The 17,219-nt window shown below is 41.5% G+C and overlaps 1 protein-coding gene and 1 pseudogene across 3 annotated transcripts in view; one reads left to right on the top strand and one right to left on the bottom strand.

Annotated features, from left to right (window-relative positions):
- The window catches only part of STARD3NL (STARD3 N-terminal like), a 40,580-nt gene extending 31,064 nt beyond the window's left edge, over positions 1-9,516 (top strand). For all 3 annotated transcript variants that reach the window (XM_006085362.3, XM_006085363.3, XM_023751068.1), the window contains 2 exons: positions 7,713-7,785; positions 9,039-9,516. In XM_006085362.3, coding sequence (XP_006085424.1) covers positions 7,713-7,768 — 56 coding nt within the window. In that variant the 3' untranslated portion in view covers positions 7,769-7,785; positions 9,039-9,516. The remainder of the gene's footprint in view (positions 1-7,712; positions 7,786-9,038) is intronic.
- Positions 9,517-9,858: 342 nt separating this feature from the next.
- LOC102437559 lies at positions 9,859-10,873 on the bottom strand (annotated as a pseudogene).
- Between the last annotated feature and the right edge of the window lie 6,346 nt (positions 10,874-17,219).

Here is a 17,219-nt window from a genome sequence, read left to right as displayed (position 1 = left end):
CATTGTTTGCTTTTTCTTTGGGACATGTCCCACAACCCTGTCATCCTATATTGTCCGCACTGTCTTCTGCAGGGACCTGGCCTGTTTCTGTCACTGAGATATAAACTTGAGTTAGAGACGGCATTATTTTATTCCCAGCGTTATGCTCTGTAAATATTTTAAACACACACACACACACACACACACACACACACACACACACACACACGGTAAAACAGACTCCAGGCAGAAAGAACCATGTGAAGATCAAAGGCACAGCACTGGGACAGCATGTTAGGGGAACTTGAAGTAACTTGATGTTCTGTACTATTGGTGTTGGCTCTAAAAGCAGTATAAAACAAAGGCATAGAGTCAGATGATAAGATATATGAACTAGAAGAAAAGCTATTTCTCAGCCAGCAGAAACTATTAGAGTAAGTATTAAACTTTTCATTACCTCATCATAAGGATTATTTCATTGAGATTGCATCATAGGACTCGTTCCTTTAAAAAATAAGAATTTTGCACTATAGTTCATGCTTTCGTATAGCTTTTAATTTTCTAAGTCTATTAAAATTTCTCAACACTAATGTATTTTCTTAATTGGAAATTCAGAACAGTGGGATAATAACATGGGGAATACCTCAGGCATTCTTCAACAAGCAACCACTGGCTTCCTACCTGTGACTTTTAATACCACCTAGTGGTAGTTGGAAATATTACCATTTCACTAGCTTATGCTAACCAAGAACAACAAATACTTTCACAGTGTTCCCCTGGGGAGCTGCTCTACGACAAAATGCAAATTAGAAGTGATCAGAGAGGGAGTGTTCAGAATGGCTTAGTTTATTGTATCTATAATAATAAAAGCGTAATATGCAAATCAACCGAATGACTGAACAGCAGAACGACCGTCTGGATGACCTTCCGGACGACCATGCTATGATACGCACTGGCGCCAGGCCAACCAAGGCTGGTGCGATGCGATTGGTCAGGGGGCCCCACCATTGCCCATGGTCACCCCACAGGCCACCCTCTGTGGGGCGATCGGTGGGGGGGCTCCACGATTGATCTCCCCAAAGAGGGAGGCCCAGGCTACCCAGCTGGCAGCGTTGCGGCAGATGGGCAGGGCCTCCCTCTGCGCAGCAATCGATCTGGGGGCCCCACAATCCATCGCCCCACAGAGGGAGGCCCAGGCCACTGACCAGCAACGCTGTGGCAGGTGTGCAGGGCCGGCCAGCGATCGCCCCGCAGAGGGAAGCCCAGGCCAGCCAAGCCATTGCACCTCATGCCTGTCACCCGCAGAGGGAGGCGACTGGTGGCAGAGGAGGGGGGGCAGCACTGCACTGATGACAAGCAGTGGCAGCGGTGGGGGTGGGGCCAGCTGCCAGCAGCCAGGGGAAGGAAAGCCCCGATAGGCCCTGATCTCCGGCCAGGTCTATGGACCCTACTGAGGGGTCCCAGATTGCAAGAAGGCGCAGGCTGGGTTGAGGGACACTGCCCCCCCACCCCCACCCCATGCATGAATTTTGTGCACCGGGCCTCTAGTTATATAATAAAGAGCTAATATGCTAATTAGACCAAACAGCAGAATGACCATCCAGATGACCTTCCAGATGAAGTCGGGGCTGCAAGGGCCCAGGCAGCCGGGCCTGTGAGAGCCGAGCCCCTTATATGAATTTCGTGCATCGGGCCTCTAGTTATATTATATTGTACTAGAGGCCCAATGCACGAAATTCATGCAAGAGTAGGCCTTCCTTCCCCAGGCTGCCGGCACTGGCTTCCCTCTGGCACCAGGACCCAGGCTTCCCTCGCAGCCCCAGCTTTGTCTGAAAGGTTGTCCGGAAGGATGTCTGACCTAATTAGCATATTTTGCTTTTATTATTATAAATATTATATTATTTTCATTGTCTGAATTAAAGGCACTTTAAGAATAATTTTATTAAAAACTGTTATTGAAATTAACGTACCTAGAAGATTATACTATAAAGTTTTCTCATTAGCCAATGGCTAAATATTAAACAGTGTGTTAGCAGCAGAAGTTATAAGCTTCTGTTGTCCTAATACAGCTCTGATTGGCCCCTAGAGGCAAGAGGGCATCTGGGGCCGGCCTTGCCTTTTCTTGTCTTTCTTCAGCACATAGTACAGTGCCTGGCACATAGTAAACTTAAACTGTTGGAGGAATAAATGAAAATAAGGGGAAAAGTTGAAGGCACCAAAAATTGAAATGTCAGCATTTTCCTTGTAAATGAATGACTTGAATTTTAGTGTCACAGAGATTTGGAAAATTAGCATATTTTAGTAGATGTACCTCTGAAGGATATAAAGGTGGCGTGTTTGCCGGTTTGCTTTTGGTCTAGCCATTTCCTGCTTACCTGTGTGTTAAATGGAAAGAATGAGGAGGCACAGTCCTCTCAGATGATGGGGTTGAAGTTGTTGCGTGTGGTTACACAGCTTAAACGAAGCAGTAGTGATGCTGGGGAAAAGGTAATTCATCACCTCCTAAATAATTGAAAGACTAACTTAAAATGGAGACTAGCTCAATTGTATAGTACAGGGTGGGACAAAAGTAGGTTTATTGTTGTCCATATGGAAAATAATACAATAATTAATAAATAATGATACAAGAATAAACTCTGTGTTTCGTGTACTCATAACTGTAAACCTACTTTTGCCCCATCCTGTATAATCAGTACTGAACAAATCTAGATGAAGGCACTACAATTTACAACTAAAAGGAAGCCTGCATTTCGGTTTGGCTTACCTGTGGCCCCATGTAATCACTGTTAGAACTCCATTTATCCCTCAGAATGTTCTTGTTTAGATGATCAATTATATAGTCACCCTGTGTAGATTAATAGATTTGAAACATAGTTTTTTCACTAAAGTTTTGTAGTTTTCTGCATACGAATTTTTTTTTTTTGTTAAATTAATTCCTAAGTATTTTATTCTTTTTGGTCCTATTTTAAATGTAAATATTGTCTTAGTTTCATTTTCAAATTGTTCATTGCTAGTATATAAAAATACAGTTGGTATTTTGTATATTAAATTTGTATCTTGTGCCCTTACTAACCCTGTTTATTAGTTCTAGTTTTGGTTTTGTGTGTATATGGATTCTATGGAATTTTCTACATATAGGATCATGTGATCTGTGGGTAAAGACAGTTTTATTTTTTGTTTTTCAGTCAGCTGGATATCTTTAAAAAAATATTTTTCTTGTTGCACTATCTGGAACCTCCAATACAGTGTTGAATAGAAGGGGCAAGAGCAGACATCCTTGTCTTGTTCCTGGTCTTTGGGGAAAAGCATTTAGTCTTTCAACATTAAGTACGTGATAGCTGTGGGTTTTCACAGATGCCCTTCATTAGGCTGAGGAAGTTCATTTTATTCCTAGTGTGTTGAAAGTTTTTATAATGAGTGAGCATTGGATTTTTCATATGCTTTCCATGCATCTGTTGAGATGATCGTGTGGTTTTTGTCCTGTATTCAGTCAATATGGTGTATTACATCAGTTGATTTTTGGATGTTAAATCAACTCTTTACATCTAGGTAAATCCCACTCTGTCATGTTGTATGACCCATTATGTACCTGGGTTTGATTTGCTAATACTTTTGGAGGATTTTTGTATCAATGCTCATTACTTTTGTACCTATTGGTCTGTGGTTTTCTTATTATATTTTTGGCTTTGATAGCAGAGTAATGCTGGCCTCATAGAATGCACTGGAAAGTGTTCCCAACTCCTTTATTTTCTGAATTAATCCTTCTTGTTAAGGATCAATATCATTCTTTCTTTAAGTGTTTGATAGGTTCTCCAATGAAACCATTTAGTTCAGAAATTTTCTTTGTGGGAAGATTTTCAATTATTAATTAAATTTCTTGTTATGTGTAGGTCTATTCAGAGTATTTATTTATTCTTTAGTCCATTTTGGTAATTTGTGTCTTTCTAAAAATCCATCCATTTCATCTAAATTATCTAGTTTGTTGGCATAAATTACTTATAACATTTCCTTTAATTCTTTTTAGGATTAGTAGTAATGTTTTTTCTTGATTTTGGTAGTTTATATTTTCTTTCATTTCTTTTTTTGTAATTCTAGCTGGAGGTTTGTCAAGCTTGTTGATATTTTCAAAGAATGAGTTGTTTTCCTGTGTTTTTCTCTCTCTCTCTCTCTCTCGTGTGTGTGTGTGTGTGTGTGTGTGTGTGTGTGTGTGTGTGTGTTTTGAATTTTCATTACAATTTTTATTTCTGTTTGGGTTGAGTTTAGCTTGCACTTCTTTTTCATGATTGATTTTAAATCTTCTTTTCTGACACAGGCATTTAAAGTCATAAATTTACCCCCAAGGGATTGCTTTAGCAAACATCTTATAAATTTTGATGTATTGTGTTTCATGTATTCTGTGGTTCTCATCTGGTTGCCTATGAAATATATTGTAGCAACTTTTTGTACATATCCTAATCAGTACTTGTTTAGCTTATTGAATGTATAGATGAACAACAAATTTTCGGAGTTTGGGGCATAATTCTTCAAATGTTTTTCCGGATCCTTTTCCCCTCCTCTAAATCAGGCAGTCCCATCACATGCTTGATGTTATCTCATAGCTCGCTGAGTCTGCTCCATTTTCTTCAGTCTTTTTCTCTTTATTATTCAGATTGGATAACTTCTCTTGTTCTAGCATCAAGTTTACAAGTTCTGTCTTTTGCCAACTTTAATATTCTCTTAAACAATCCCCCTCCCAGTGAATATTTCACTTCAGTTATTATACTTTTCTACTTCAGGTTTTTAAAAATCTGATCATTTTGTAATTTCTGTCTCCTTGATAATCTTTATTTGTTGATCTCTAGTTGTGTTCATTTTACTTTACTTCTTTAAGCTTTATTTTCTATAGTTCTTTGAATATATATATCCAAAAATTCACATTTCTAAATATTATATTATTTACAACTAGAGGCCCGATGCATGAAAATTCATGCAAGAGTAGGCCTTCCTTCCCCTGGCTGCCGGCACGGGCTTCCCTCTAGCACCGAGGACCCAGGCGGCTTCACTCGGGCCCTGACTTCGTCTGGAAGAACGTCCGGAGCATATTACCCTTTTATTATTATAGATTATTATTCTAGATAGTTGCTTTGAAGTCATGGTCTGCTAAATAAAATATCTGGTTTAGCTCAGAGACAGCTTCTATTGAGTTGTGGTTTTTGTTTGTTTTCTTTTCCTCCTGAGAATAGTCACACTTTTCTGCCTTATAATTTTTATTGAAAAATAAAAATTTGTGTCAACTCTAGATTCTGATTTCCCCCCAAAAGGTGTGTTATTAATGTATGTTTACTTAGATAATTGCCTAGACTAAATCTGTAAATTTATGTTCCCTGTGACATGTGGCTGTTAATATGTCTTCTTGGTTTTTTATTTTATTTTTAATGCATTTATTATTAAGCAGAGCTTCATGGGTTCACCCTTTGTTAGTGGTAGCCAATGATTGGACAGAGATTGTGCTCAAGCACTTTGATTAAGTCTTCTGCCAAGTGGATATATGTATGTATTGGACAGCACATGCAACTTTCAGTCTACTTATAGTCCTCCCCAGCTTGAACTTTGCTCTACATTTTTTCTTATCTCTTTTGCATATGCTCATAGTCTCAGGGTCGACCAGGGTGTTTGGCTAGTTGGGCTCTTTGGGGTCTCCACTAGGGTGCACACAGCTTCAGCCAAGCACATGCTTACTTCAGCCATGACCACACCTCACACCAGCAGAGCCTCTGGCCCTTTCTGCTCGCACACAACTGGTTCTGTCAGTTCACCATTGCATCACTCCCCACCTCAAATTAAGTGAGCTCAGCTCCCTTCAGCTGTGCAGTTTTGCTGCCAGTTGTCATGGTCTGCCCCACCGTGTAAGAGCCTTCATGCCCATCAAACCAGGTGTTGGGAGGGGAAGGAATTGGAGTGGCTCCAGGCAAGAATACCATTGCTGTTCCCAGAATTCTGCAGTTTTTCAAGCAGCGACACTTCTCAGATTGTTGTGTGCCTTTGGTCATTTTCCGAGTGCTGAAATGGCTAGTCTTGTCCATCTAGTCCAGTTTTATAGTTGCTTTTCAAGGAGACTTATTGATCTAACCTGTCTAGCATTCACTTTTAAATTAGGAAAAGCATAAATGTTACTATTTTAATTAAAAGTTTGTCTTCATAGGATTCCCGGGACTTGTCAGCTTGCGGTTCAAATGCTGTTAGCCTGACAGGTGGAAAGTGAGCCCAGAAATGGGAAGTTGGCCTGACCATCTTCCTTGGGCTCCTTTCAGAGTGAGAAGAAGCCAGTTAAACCAGCCCAGTGTCTGGACGCTTTATAGCAGCTTAACAGGCTGGAAAGTGAAGCCTTTGTCTATTTATTTATCACAAACTCACCCTTAACTGTGTGACATTCATGACGTTAAGATGTGAGACATAATCTTGTCTTAAGATTCTTGGCCTTCATTCTCCTGGAGCAGGTTTATTTTTGCGATAATCCAGGTAGACACTCTCATGGGAAAGTGCATTATTACCTGACAAGTGCAGCCACAGCGGGAGGCAGGCTGCTTTTGTGTGTGAATAGGTTGTATCCCTGACTGCTGCCTTCGTCTAATCTCTGCTCCTTTTTGTTTCTGGTGCCTGGTTATGAGAGTAATGCATGTTTTTTTATAAAAATGTAGAAAGAACAAAAATAAAAGATTAACTGTTCTTCAAACTATTCAGAACCTCAATGTTGACAGTTTAATTTGTTCCTTCTAGTTTTATGTTTGTAATTTCTGTAATTGTGGCCATAGAGCCTATATTATTTATATCCTGTTTCTAAAATTGTGTCGTTACCGTGGGTTTATTCTAGAGGCTTTGGGAATCCAGAATGTGTACATCACCTGGTTGTTTTCTCCTGGTCTTTCTGACTTGCACCTATGTATTTAGTGCTTTATTTTTATCAAACATGACCTTACAATATATATAATTTTTTCATTATGTATTTGTTTTTACATAATAAAATGCATTTTTCATGTTATAAACTATATAAATGTAATTTTAAATGGTAGCAAGATATTTCGTGGAAATGTAAGCATTTTTAACTTCCGCTCTCAGAATTAGACTTTTTCCCCCTACTTTTGAGAGGAAAAAATCTACGTGATATAAAACAAATGCTATTTCCTCAAGGATATAAGCTAAGGATATAATTCAAGAGTGGAATGATTGGGTCAAAGCACAACTAATGTGAGGCTCCCTGGACATTGACCCAGAAGGTTAGAACAGGGTCACTGGCAACAGCACACGCAGGGACCATCTGTCATCACCTGGGCATCAGGAAGCCCTCACTGCTCTCTCACTGGGACAGTGCTTCTTAAAATATGTAGATTAAATTATTTGTACCAAAGCTCGGTTATTTGCCCTTGAAAAACATATGCAAGCTTTGCCAGCACAGAGGTGGAGGAGGAAGAGCCTGCAGAAATAAATTTCTGGTCTGTATGATTATTTTTAATCGTATGTAAATGAAATCCATTTTGACAGATTAGTGCAAGTGATAGATCCTGTTTCAAAGTTCCTCCTACAAGAAATACAGTAAAACTTTATTTTATAGTTACAGTTTTAACCTAAATCTCTGGAGGAGGAAACATGTATCTCTCATTTAAAACATTATGTGTGTATATTGTAATTTTAAAGACATCGTTTGTTACTTTAATAGAAAGCAATACTTTTTCTTGTCCCCCTTTCTTACCCCATAGGATCTGAAGAAGCTGAAGAAAAGCAGGACAGTGAAAAGCCACTTTTAGAGCTCTGAGTCCTACTTCTGTTAAAGTAAGTCTTTGAAAATGAAACTGTAACAGCAAAGTGTTGTAATAGGGAGCATTTCTTCGAGCGGATTCAAAGTAAAATTCAAAGAATATGAGTGAATCTGTAGTCAGATTTCTCCAATTTACATGAATTTATCAGTCATATTGTAACTTGTGCAAAAGGTCTTAATATTTTTTGTATGGCTATAAATTTGTGAAGTATGAAAAATACCTCAGAGACCTCAGTTTCTAAATAAGGATGAATTCAGTTTTGTTTCCTTGGCCAGAATGTCTCCATGTCAGACATCATTTAATTACAAACCCTAGCTTATGTGGGATGTGAGCATAGCAGTCCTATGAGCTGTGGTACTGCTGCTGTCTCCACTTACACTTGAGGCAGCTGAGAGTTAGGGTGGGTGGGTGGGTAACCTGTTCAAGGTCGCACAGATAGGGAGGGAGTGGCAGAGCCAGGATGCAGGCCATCCAGTCTGGTTCCAGTGTGCGCTCTGACCCTGCACTGAATGTCTCGAGTTTGTGGAGCTCCTGAGATGGAAGATGTGATCAGTCATCCAAAGCAGTAGCACTTGATGTACCTCAGTGTGGGGCACGTTGTTAAATCCCTTCAAATCATCAAAGGAGAACATTTAACCTCAGAAATACAAGAAGATAATAAACATAAATTGTAGTAGCAGTGACTCTAATTATTTAAACACAGAAGGGGAAAGAGAGTAGATCTTAAAAGTCCTTATCAGAAGAAAAAAACAATGTTGTAACTCTGTGTGGTGATGGATGTTAACTAGACTTACGGTGGCAATCATTTTGTCATATGTACAAATACTGAATCATGTTATATACCTGAAACTAATATAAAGTTATATGTCAATTAGATCTCAATAAACTAATAATAGCATTTTTAAAAGAAGGTAAGCATAGTAGACAGACTTCAGCATAGTTGGGAAGCCAGCATAGTGGCAGACGGGCCGGCAGAGGCGGCCAGAGTCCTGGCGAGTGCAGGCCCTGCACCTGCATCAGCAGCACCCCATACTCCTTCCCTTCTTTGCACAACGGTCCTGAGACGAAGCAGACATGCAGTCATGTGAAGAGCTGATCCTTTTCACAGTATTTAAAACAAGTTCTCTCATGACCACACCATTGCCCTCTAAGTGTCTGTAACACAGCCATCTTAGGCACAGACTTTGCTATGAAAACATAAGGCAACGTGTAGCATTCTTCCTTTCAACACATCTCAAATATTTTTGTGTTCTTTCTTTTTCTAAGTTTGAAAAACCCTCGTTGAGAATCACCGGAGGCAAAAAGCACCAGAGATGGGGTCTCCGTCTGGAAAGTTGAAATGGTGACATCACTGCTGACGTGATTGATTGGCTAATAAAGAATTTATTTATCGTAATACCTCACAGACACTGTATCATATTCACAAATGTTTAGTAACCTGCCTGTGGCTGGTAAGATAATGTCATGATCCATCCTGTATTCGTGAGATTGAGTCTGACCTGTTAATGAGTAGTTGCAGAATGGTCTTATACTGTATCCTAATCAAAGGACTTCTTAATATATTAGCATAACACTTCTTTGGTAAGCAAATACCTTTTTATTTGAATTCACAGAGTGGAATTGTTTTGTTTCATGTCTCAGATTTCTTTTTTTAACACCCTACATTTTCTTTGTCTTTTTTAACTCATGCACATGTGCCCTTTGTACAATTTTAAAAGTAATAAAATCCAACATATCAAAATTATTAGTTTTATTTTTCTCATTTTGCATTTGGCCAAAAGTGTGGGAATTACAAAAGGGGGACAAGGAGGAATTGTGAATACATATAATAGGTCACCAGACATTTGTAGTATTTTTATCATGAATAGTATCTTTCTTAGCAGTGTGGTTCTAAAGGCGTCTGAACCCAACTATGAAATCATTGCTATCATCTTCCCTTTGTGTTTACCTAGTTTGAATTAAAGTAGACTACATTTTATTGTGAGCTTCTTTTTTTTTTTTTTACTTTCACTGCAGAATACTTTATTACAACACACAGCTCCAGCACAAGCCCCTATGTACAATGTACAAGCACACACCGACTACCCTAACGGGGGGCCCTTTCCTTTCCCCTTGCCTTGCGGACCTCTTCTAGCAAATATTTCCGATACCGGATCTCCTTGGCCAAGGAATTTGCCTTCTCTTTCAGAGCCTCATTTTTCTTGTCTTGCTCTTCATACTCGTCAGGGAGGGCCTCCTGCTCTCCCCTCTTTCTGGTGGTACCTGGTGGCTGCTGGCTTGCTCTGCTCCATTTTTTCAGCTTTTTATCTAGTTTCTTACCCTTTACTTTTGCTGCTACCATATTATGTCCAGGAGAGCTGTAGGGTTTGGGGTGGGCAGAGCCACAGGGGGTGCCTAGAGACAGCAGGAACGTACCTACTTGGAGAGGTCCTGGAGGCAGAGGGACTATTGCTGGGGAGAGCCCAGATAGGACTCTGGGCTCAGAGATGCCCCTGTCGTTGTCTGAGGTGACATCCTCCTCTTTCATGCATTGAGGGATGATGGTAATAAAGAGTTGAGTCGGACTTCCTATCTCCTTCAGAAATATCCGCTTCACTGCCCAACTCTAAACTAAAGGAATGATCCAGAATGGACAGGGCCCCTGGAGAAGGGAAGAGGTTGCAGGAAGGTGAAGGGGGCAACCTGGTCAGTTTAGGGTAAACTTTCTGAAAGATGGCTAATTGGGTTCATTGTCTAGGGGTGAGGGGGATGCCTTATTAATCTCCTGGTCTAGGGAGTCACAGAGATCACATGTGTCATCCAATGTAGCCAAAGCCCATAGGGCATGTTTCGAGGTCATCTAAACAGGTCATCAAAGTCAAACTCCTTGGGATCCAATGTCTCCACCATCCAATCTGTCCTAGAGAAGGCATCTTCCTTACACTGTGTGAGGCACTGACCAGCCCATCCACAGCCAGCCATGCAGAGGAGCCCACTCTAGCCTGGTCGCCGGAGAACCCATGAGATTTGAAGTGCTTGGCCACCTCCAGATGCTCATCTAAGAGACCTTGGCTTTCTTCAGCCTCCAAACCCGACCGATTGCAGGGAGATATCAAGTCCATCTGTGCTTGTTCTAAGAATGGGCCAAACGACAGGAATGTCATGGGGGAGGCTCTCCAGGAGGCTGGAGCCTAAAGAGCTTCTCATGGTGGAGAAAGGGGTTGAGGGAAAGCTCCAGGGGCCAGCTTTGGACTAAAACCTTAGGACTCACTGGTATTCTCACAGCGAGAAGGCCCTGTCTCAGGAATGGACTCCTACACCACGCCCTCAGATGATGCCTAAACCGGATGTCCTTGCTTTAACTTAACCTGAGAAAGAGCTCTCACTCAAACGTGCTGGACTGAACCCGTGGGGTACAGCCCATCGTCATAGGGAGCCAAGGCTCCCAGCACTTGGCTCTCAGAGCACAGACCGAGAAGAAGGAGGTGTCTGATTTGAATGTGCCGTGAAGTGAGACTGAAAGCCCGAAGCGTTGTTCTCAACAATAGAGCCACACTTCCCCCAGGCCCGTGCAGATCGAGCTTGTGGGCCTGGGCAGCCCTCTGTACCGTGCATGGGTGGGGGGGGCACATTTGCTCTCTATGTTCACAGTGCTGACCAGCCCTCTTCTACTTGACCCCAATCACACTTTTATCTGATGTGCATGTCCTCTATTAAGCTTTGCGCAGGTAGACTGAAGTATTTTTCTTTCTTTAGGGGGACTTACAGGATTCCATATAGGACATTCAGGGATACAGTAGGGCCTTGCTATCGCTGTGTTCTCATGAAGGAGAAAGCTCATCACCCTTGCCCACATCCATGGTCTGTCCATGCTACGAGGTTCACAGACACAGTGTCACCCTGTCTACACTGAGAAAATGAAACCCGAAAGGTACAGGCTCAGTAAATCAAATACCATGGAAAAGTCCAGATATTTGGTGAAATGTTAGGGATTATCCAGTGCTGTTTGCTCTTTCCTCCGGAACAGCGTTGTGATGGCCTGAAGGGCAGCATCTGAACAGTCCTGGGCATAAAATTTCCAACTCGCATAGGGTAAGCCTTATTAACCTCCTGGTCTAGGAGTAATGGGGGTAAGCCTTGTATATAAAAAGTGGGGACCCCCCCTCCCCACAGCCTAAGTGCATGTCTGAACGACTGCCTGCTTGTGTCTGTAGATGGATATTTTCTTCACATTAGCTGTGGCCTTTTGAAAGTGGTTGTGGTTTAACTGCCCTTATTTTATCTTATAACACCCCAGGCACCACTGGTATAGACCCAACCAGTGGGGGCCGGTTTGAGTTGGAGCATTTTCCACGAATCAACCACATTTGCCTGAGAACATGAAGCACCATCAGCTGCACCAGCACCCTCCCCCACACACGCTGGCTCCTCCACCGCCACCTCCGCTCTCCTCCTCTCCGCCTCGCCTCCGGTTTCAGGGCAGCCCACGTTGAGTTGAGGAAGGAAGTGGCCACGAAGTTTGAAGCCACAGGAGATACTGGCTAGCAGTGCCCCAGCTGTGAAATTAGCCACACAAAACACTCAGTGATTTTTAAGTTCCCTCTGCTTCTCCCTTTCCCCCTTGCAGAAATAGTTTCAACTCTGTTAAGTCAGCGATCTTCAATCTTTCTCATTTCATGGCACACATAAACGAATTGGTAATATTCTGCAGCACAACAAAAAATAGGTTTTTTGCTAATCTGACAAAAAGTAGTTATAATTTTGATTGATTTATAAAAACAATAATAAGAGTAATTACCCTTTTTGCTCAAAGTACTTTTTAAAAAATCAGGTGCATATACTTGTATATAAGGATTTCTGGTACCAAGAATTAACCAATCACATGCAATCTTATTATGTGGTATAATCGATAAGATGCAACTCTTTAATGACCTGTGTACTTACGGTTTAAAACAGGGCATTTACACCAGCAGGCTATTGTGTTGGCTGTTGTCATTTTTTTAAAAATATTTTTTATTGATTTTTTTACAGAGAGGAAGGGAGAGGGATAGAGAGCTAGAAACATCAGTGAGAGAGAAACATAGATCAGCTGCCTCCTGCACACCCCCAACTGGGAATGTGCCTGCAACCAAGGTACATGCCCTTGACCGGAATCAAACGCAGGACCCTTCAGTCGACAGGCCGACACTCTATCCACTGAGCCAAACTGGTTAGGGCTGTTGTCATTTTTTAATTTGACAATTTAAGGGAAAAGAGATCAGTGCCCCTGACTAAAAAGTCAGGTATTTACTGCTTTAAAAATCCTTGTGGCACACTGGTTGCAAATAGGGGGGTATTTGGCCTAATGAGGTTTGATCAAATCAATGAGAATCAAGCAGGAGCTCTAATTAAATTTCATCTTTCTTGTATCTGTTTGGTCTTATTTTGTTTCCCAATGGGAGCCTCTACTTGGTTTCCCAGGACCTAAAGCTGATTATAAACAAACAAAATCTTTTCAATTTTAAATGAGACATTGTTTTAATTCTAATATGTAAAAGTTTTTATTTTTAAAGGATTCATTGCAGAAAATAGAAAAATATAATCCCATTTCTTTTTTTAACCCACCAACCATACATTGAACATTTTGTTTTATGCCTATGCCTATGGACATACACAGAAACATGGATGAGTGTCATACTTGTCAGTATTATTAATAGAAAAAGTGGCCAAAGGACCTGGGCAAATATTTCACAGAAGGAAAACATAAATAAACTTTAAATATATGAAAAGATGCTTACCCTCACTCATAAGAGAAAAGCAAATTAAAGGCACGATGAGACTGTTTTTCAGTTGTCATGTTAGCCAAGTCCTGGCATTAGCACACTCTCAGCATTTACCTACATTGAGATAGAAATGACCAATGCACACATTCAACATGACATAAAACACTAATATTTATTTCAGCATTTTTTAATAACAGGATTGGGAATAAGCCAACAGTCTATCACGGAGAACTGATTTTATAAAGGAAATACGCAGCTAAGTGGCCCTATGTCCTGACACAAGCGCTCTAGGATGTATAAGTAAGACACGTGCAGAATAATGTGTATTGTGTACTCCCTTTGTGTGCTAAGGGAGGAAATTAGAATGTATATAAACATGATATGTACTTATATATGTGCATTGATTGCATAATAAAAACAAGAAGGATGCACGAGAAACAAAAATGTGGTCTGCAAGATAGTGCATTTTACAGGTGCTGTGATGTTTGAACCACATGGAGGTATTACCTAACAATTTTAGGTACCTGTCCAGGTTGCAGCACGTTGTCCTGTGGAAGGGGCTGTGATGGCTCCCGGCTGCCTCAGAGCTGAGACAGCAGCGCTGGAGCTCAGGAGCTATTTCAGTCACCTGCTGGCCTCAAACCGGTTACACATTAGAATTACTAAAGGTTTTATTAAAGTCCGGTGCCTGGCCTGTGATGCAGTCTGGACCTCAGTGATCTTTTAAAAATATTTTTAATTGATTTCAGAGAGGAAGGGAGAGGGAGAGAGAGAGATAGAAACATCAGTGATGAGAGGGAATCATTGGTCCGCTGCCTCCTGCACACCCTACTGGGGATTGAGCCTACAACCCGGGCATTGCCCTGACTGGGAATCAAACCGTGGCCTCCTGGTTTCACACAGGTCGATGCTCAACCACTGACCCACGCCGGCCTCAGTGATTTTTAAAGGCTTCAAGAGGACAGCCGCTGACATAATGGGCAAAACAGCAGATTTTCAGTCAGATGGACCTGGAATCATGTGGATGCAGGCACTACTCCATGTTAAACCTCTGGCATAGTAGCCTCTCTACACTTAGTCTTCTTATCAGCACAGCATGATACCTGTGCTGTGGTACAGTGAGAGCATTAGACGGAGCATGCAAACTGCCGAGTAGAATTCCTGATGCTCACTAAGTTGTAGGTACTTGGCTGTTATTCAAACAAAACAGAAGAAAGCCTAACAGAACCCGCCAGAGACCATGCATTTACCCAGATAAGTTTTCATGGCTAACGATGTGTCGAGTTTCTAGCTTTTTGGCTGAATTGTATCATGTGGGTATAGTATCTCTGACTGTCTCTTATTATTCAGAATTTCTAATTGGCAATTATATAGGACTTTGATGAATGTAAAGGGAAAATCGAGTATTACATCATTGTGGCTTGCTTGATTGACAGAAAGCCTTCACAAAAATCTATGAGTTTATGGAGAAAAGAATCTAAAACAGTGGAGAGACTTCATAATTGGAAAAGTTTTGAGAATGGTTGCCTTGGTGTTTCCCTTCTTTTATGGCTGAGAAGTGTATGGAGTACTCTAGCTCTATAAAGACTATTGGGCCGTGAGTGCTTTTATCAGGAATTGTAGAAATCTCTACCTAAGTTTCTCATTGCACACCTGTGCATGCCACCTGTTGTTCTGGTATTTATTTCACCCAACAAAGTGCCATGAACTCTAATCACAGATGTCTGATTGGTGTGTGTGAGGTCAGCATATAAAAATCTTCCCAACATGAGAAAAATTGTGTGGCGGGTTGGCCTATAACCCTCTAATTGTATGAACAGCATAGGAGTAAGGAGAGAAAGCATAGACAGGTAAAGAAGTAGTTCTCTTCATTAGCTCTTAGTCTAATAAGGAAGGAAATTTTCCTGTCTTTATTGAAAATAAAATTAACCTGTTTCTACTCTAGTAGCAACTATTGCAGATGTAAGAGCAGAGCTCCGGTAACCAGGCTTCCTGGGTTCAAATCCAAGCTCTTCCTGTCATTAGCTAACTATGGGGACATTCTTTATCCCCTCTTTGCCTCAGTTTCCCAATCTGTAGAACAGAGATAATTGTACTTGTTTCATAGGATTCTTGTGAGAATTAAATGTTAACACATACTTAGGTATTAAGCACTGTGCAAATGTTTGCTATTATTACTAGATTAGGATATTAATCATTGAATTTGTACATATGCTAGAAATGTGAAATTATTTAAATTGAACACTTTCTCATAAAGATGGGTAAACTTAGGCAATATGACATGGTCAAAGCCTGGCCAGTGTGGCTCAGTGGTTGAGCGTCGACCTATAAAACAGGTGGTTGTAGTTTGATTTCCGGTCAGGGCACATGCCCAGATTGTGAGCTTGATCCCTAGTAGGGGACATGCAGGAGGTAGCCGGTCAATGTTTCTCTCTCATTATTGATGTTTCTATCTCTCCCTTCCTCTCTGAAATCAATACAAATATTTTTTAAAAAGAGAATAAATGACACAGCTAGTTAGACCCAGACCAAGTAACTGAGGCTCTAACTATGGAGTGGGAGGTGAGACTTCTGGCCCAGTGTTCCTCCCACCACACCGTGTGGCAGTCTTGCTGTGATGAAAAGTCCTGGACCAAAAAGGAAGTGTACCCACCTCCTACCTCAGAAATGCCCACAGACATACAGAGGCTTCTACACGGTGATTCTGAGGACCTCGGGACCCAGAGAGCACCATCGGAGGTCCTGCTCTGCCTGGGACTCTCAGTTCACTTCATTAACACCCCCAAAGAGCAGCTGCAAATCTGGGACACATAAAATAAGGCAGGATTTCCATCCTGTTGCTAATCAAGGGAGTGATTATGGTTCTCCCAGGAGAAAATGTAGGTGCACCTGCAAGTCCTTAAGAAAATTCTCCCTGGCTCCTTGGAGGATGCGTGTAGTAAAGAAGCAGTGCATGTTTGTTTTGTTTTTCCCAGTTGAAAGTAGGTGAAGGGGAGGCCACATGATGCTAGGTCACAAAATACGGCTCTGAGTTTAGAGAGACCTGGCTTCAAATGACCGTTACTTACAAAATGGTGACCAGGAGCAGATAACAATCTCTCCAGTCTGTAAACGTGGACTGTACCCACCTCCAAGGGCTCTGAGAGGACTCATGGGATTGCCCGGTTTATAGTAGAAACTCACTGAGGCACTATTCCATCCCCATCTAACCTCTCCGCCGGGAAATAAGATTAGAGATGACTGTCAGGGTGTGTGTGTGTGTGTGTGTGTGTGTGTGATCTATTATTTCTAAAGTAGAGCTACTAATAGCTGCTAATGCTATTGAGGACTTACATGCACCAAGCACCAAAAATTATTAACCCAACTAATTCACACAAATCGAGGAGACGAGGCACTGTAACTGCATTCTACAAATGAGAAAATTATGGCACATAGAATTCAAAGAGTGTCTGAGGTCACACAGAGAGCAATGCTAGACCCAGGATTCAAACCCAGGCACTTAGGGTTCAGAGTCGACGTGCCTCACCCCTCCCTCACACTGCCTCTCCAATGCCAGGGCGGTTCTCACAGGGTGATTGCGAGGGTCAGGAAACTTGATGTTTGAGAAACACTAGTATAGATCTGAGCACACAGTGCAAATCATGGCAGGTGATACAGTGTCACCATTGGAATGTCCCAAACCAAACCTTTGAAAGAGGAGGAAGCT

This window comes from Myotis lucifugus, unplaced genomic scaffold (assembly GCF_000147115.1).
Source record: "Myotis lucifugus unplaced genomic scaffold, Myoluc2.0 scaffold_18, whole genome shotgun sequence".
NCBI classification, from domain to species: Eukaryota; Metazoa; Chordata; class Mammalia; order Chiroptera; family Vespertilionidae; genus Myotis; species Myotis lucifugus.
This window is presented reverse-complemented; position numbering and strand designations above follow the sequence as displayed.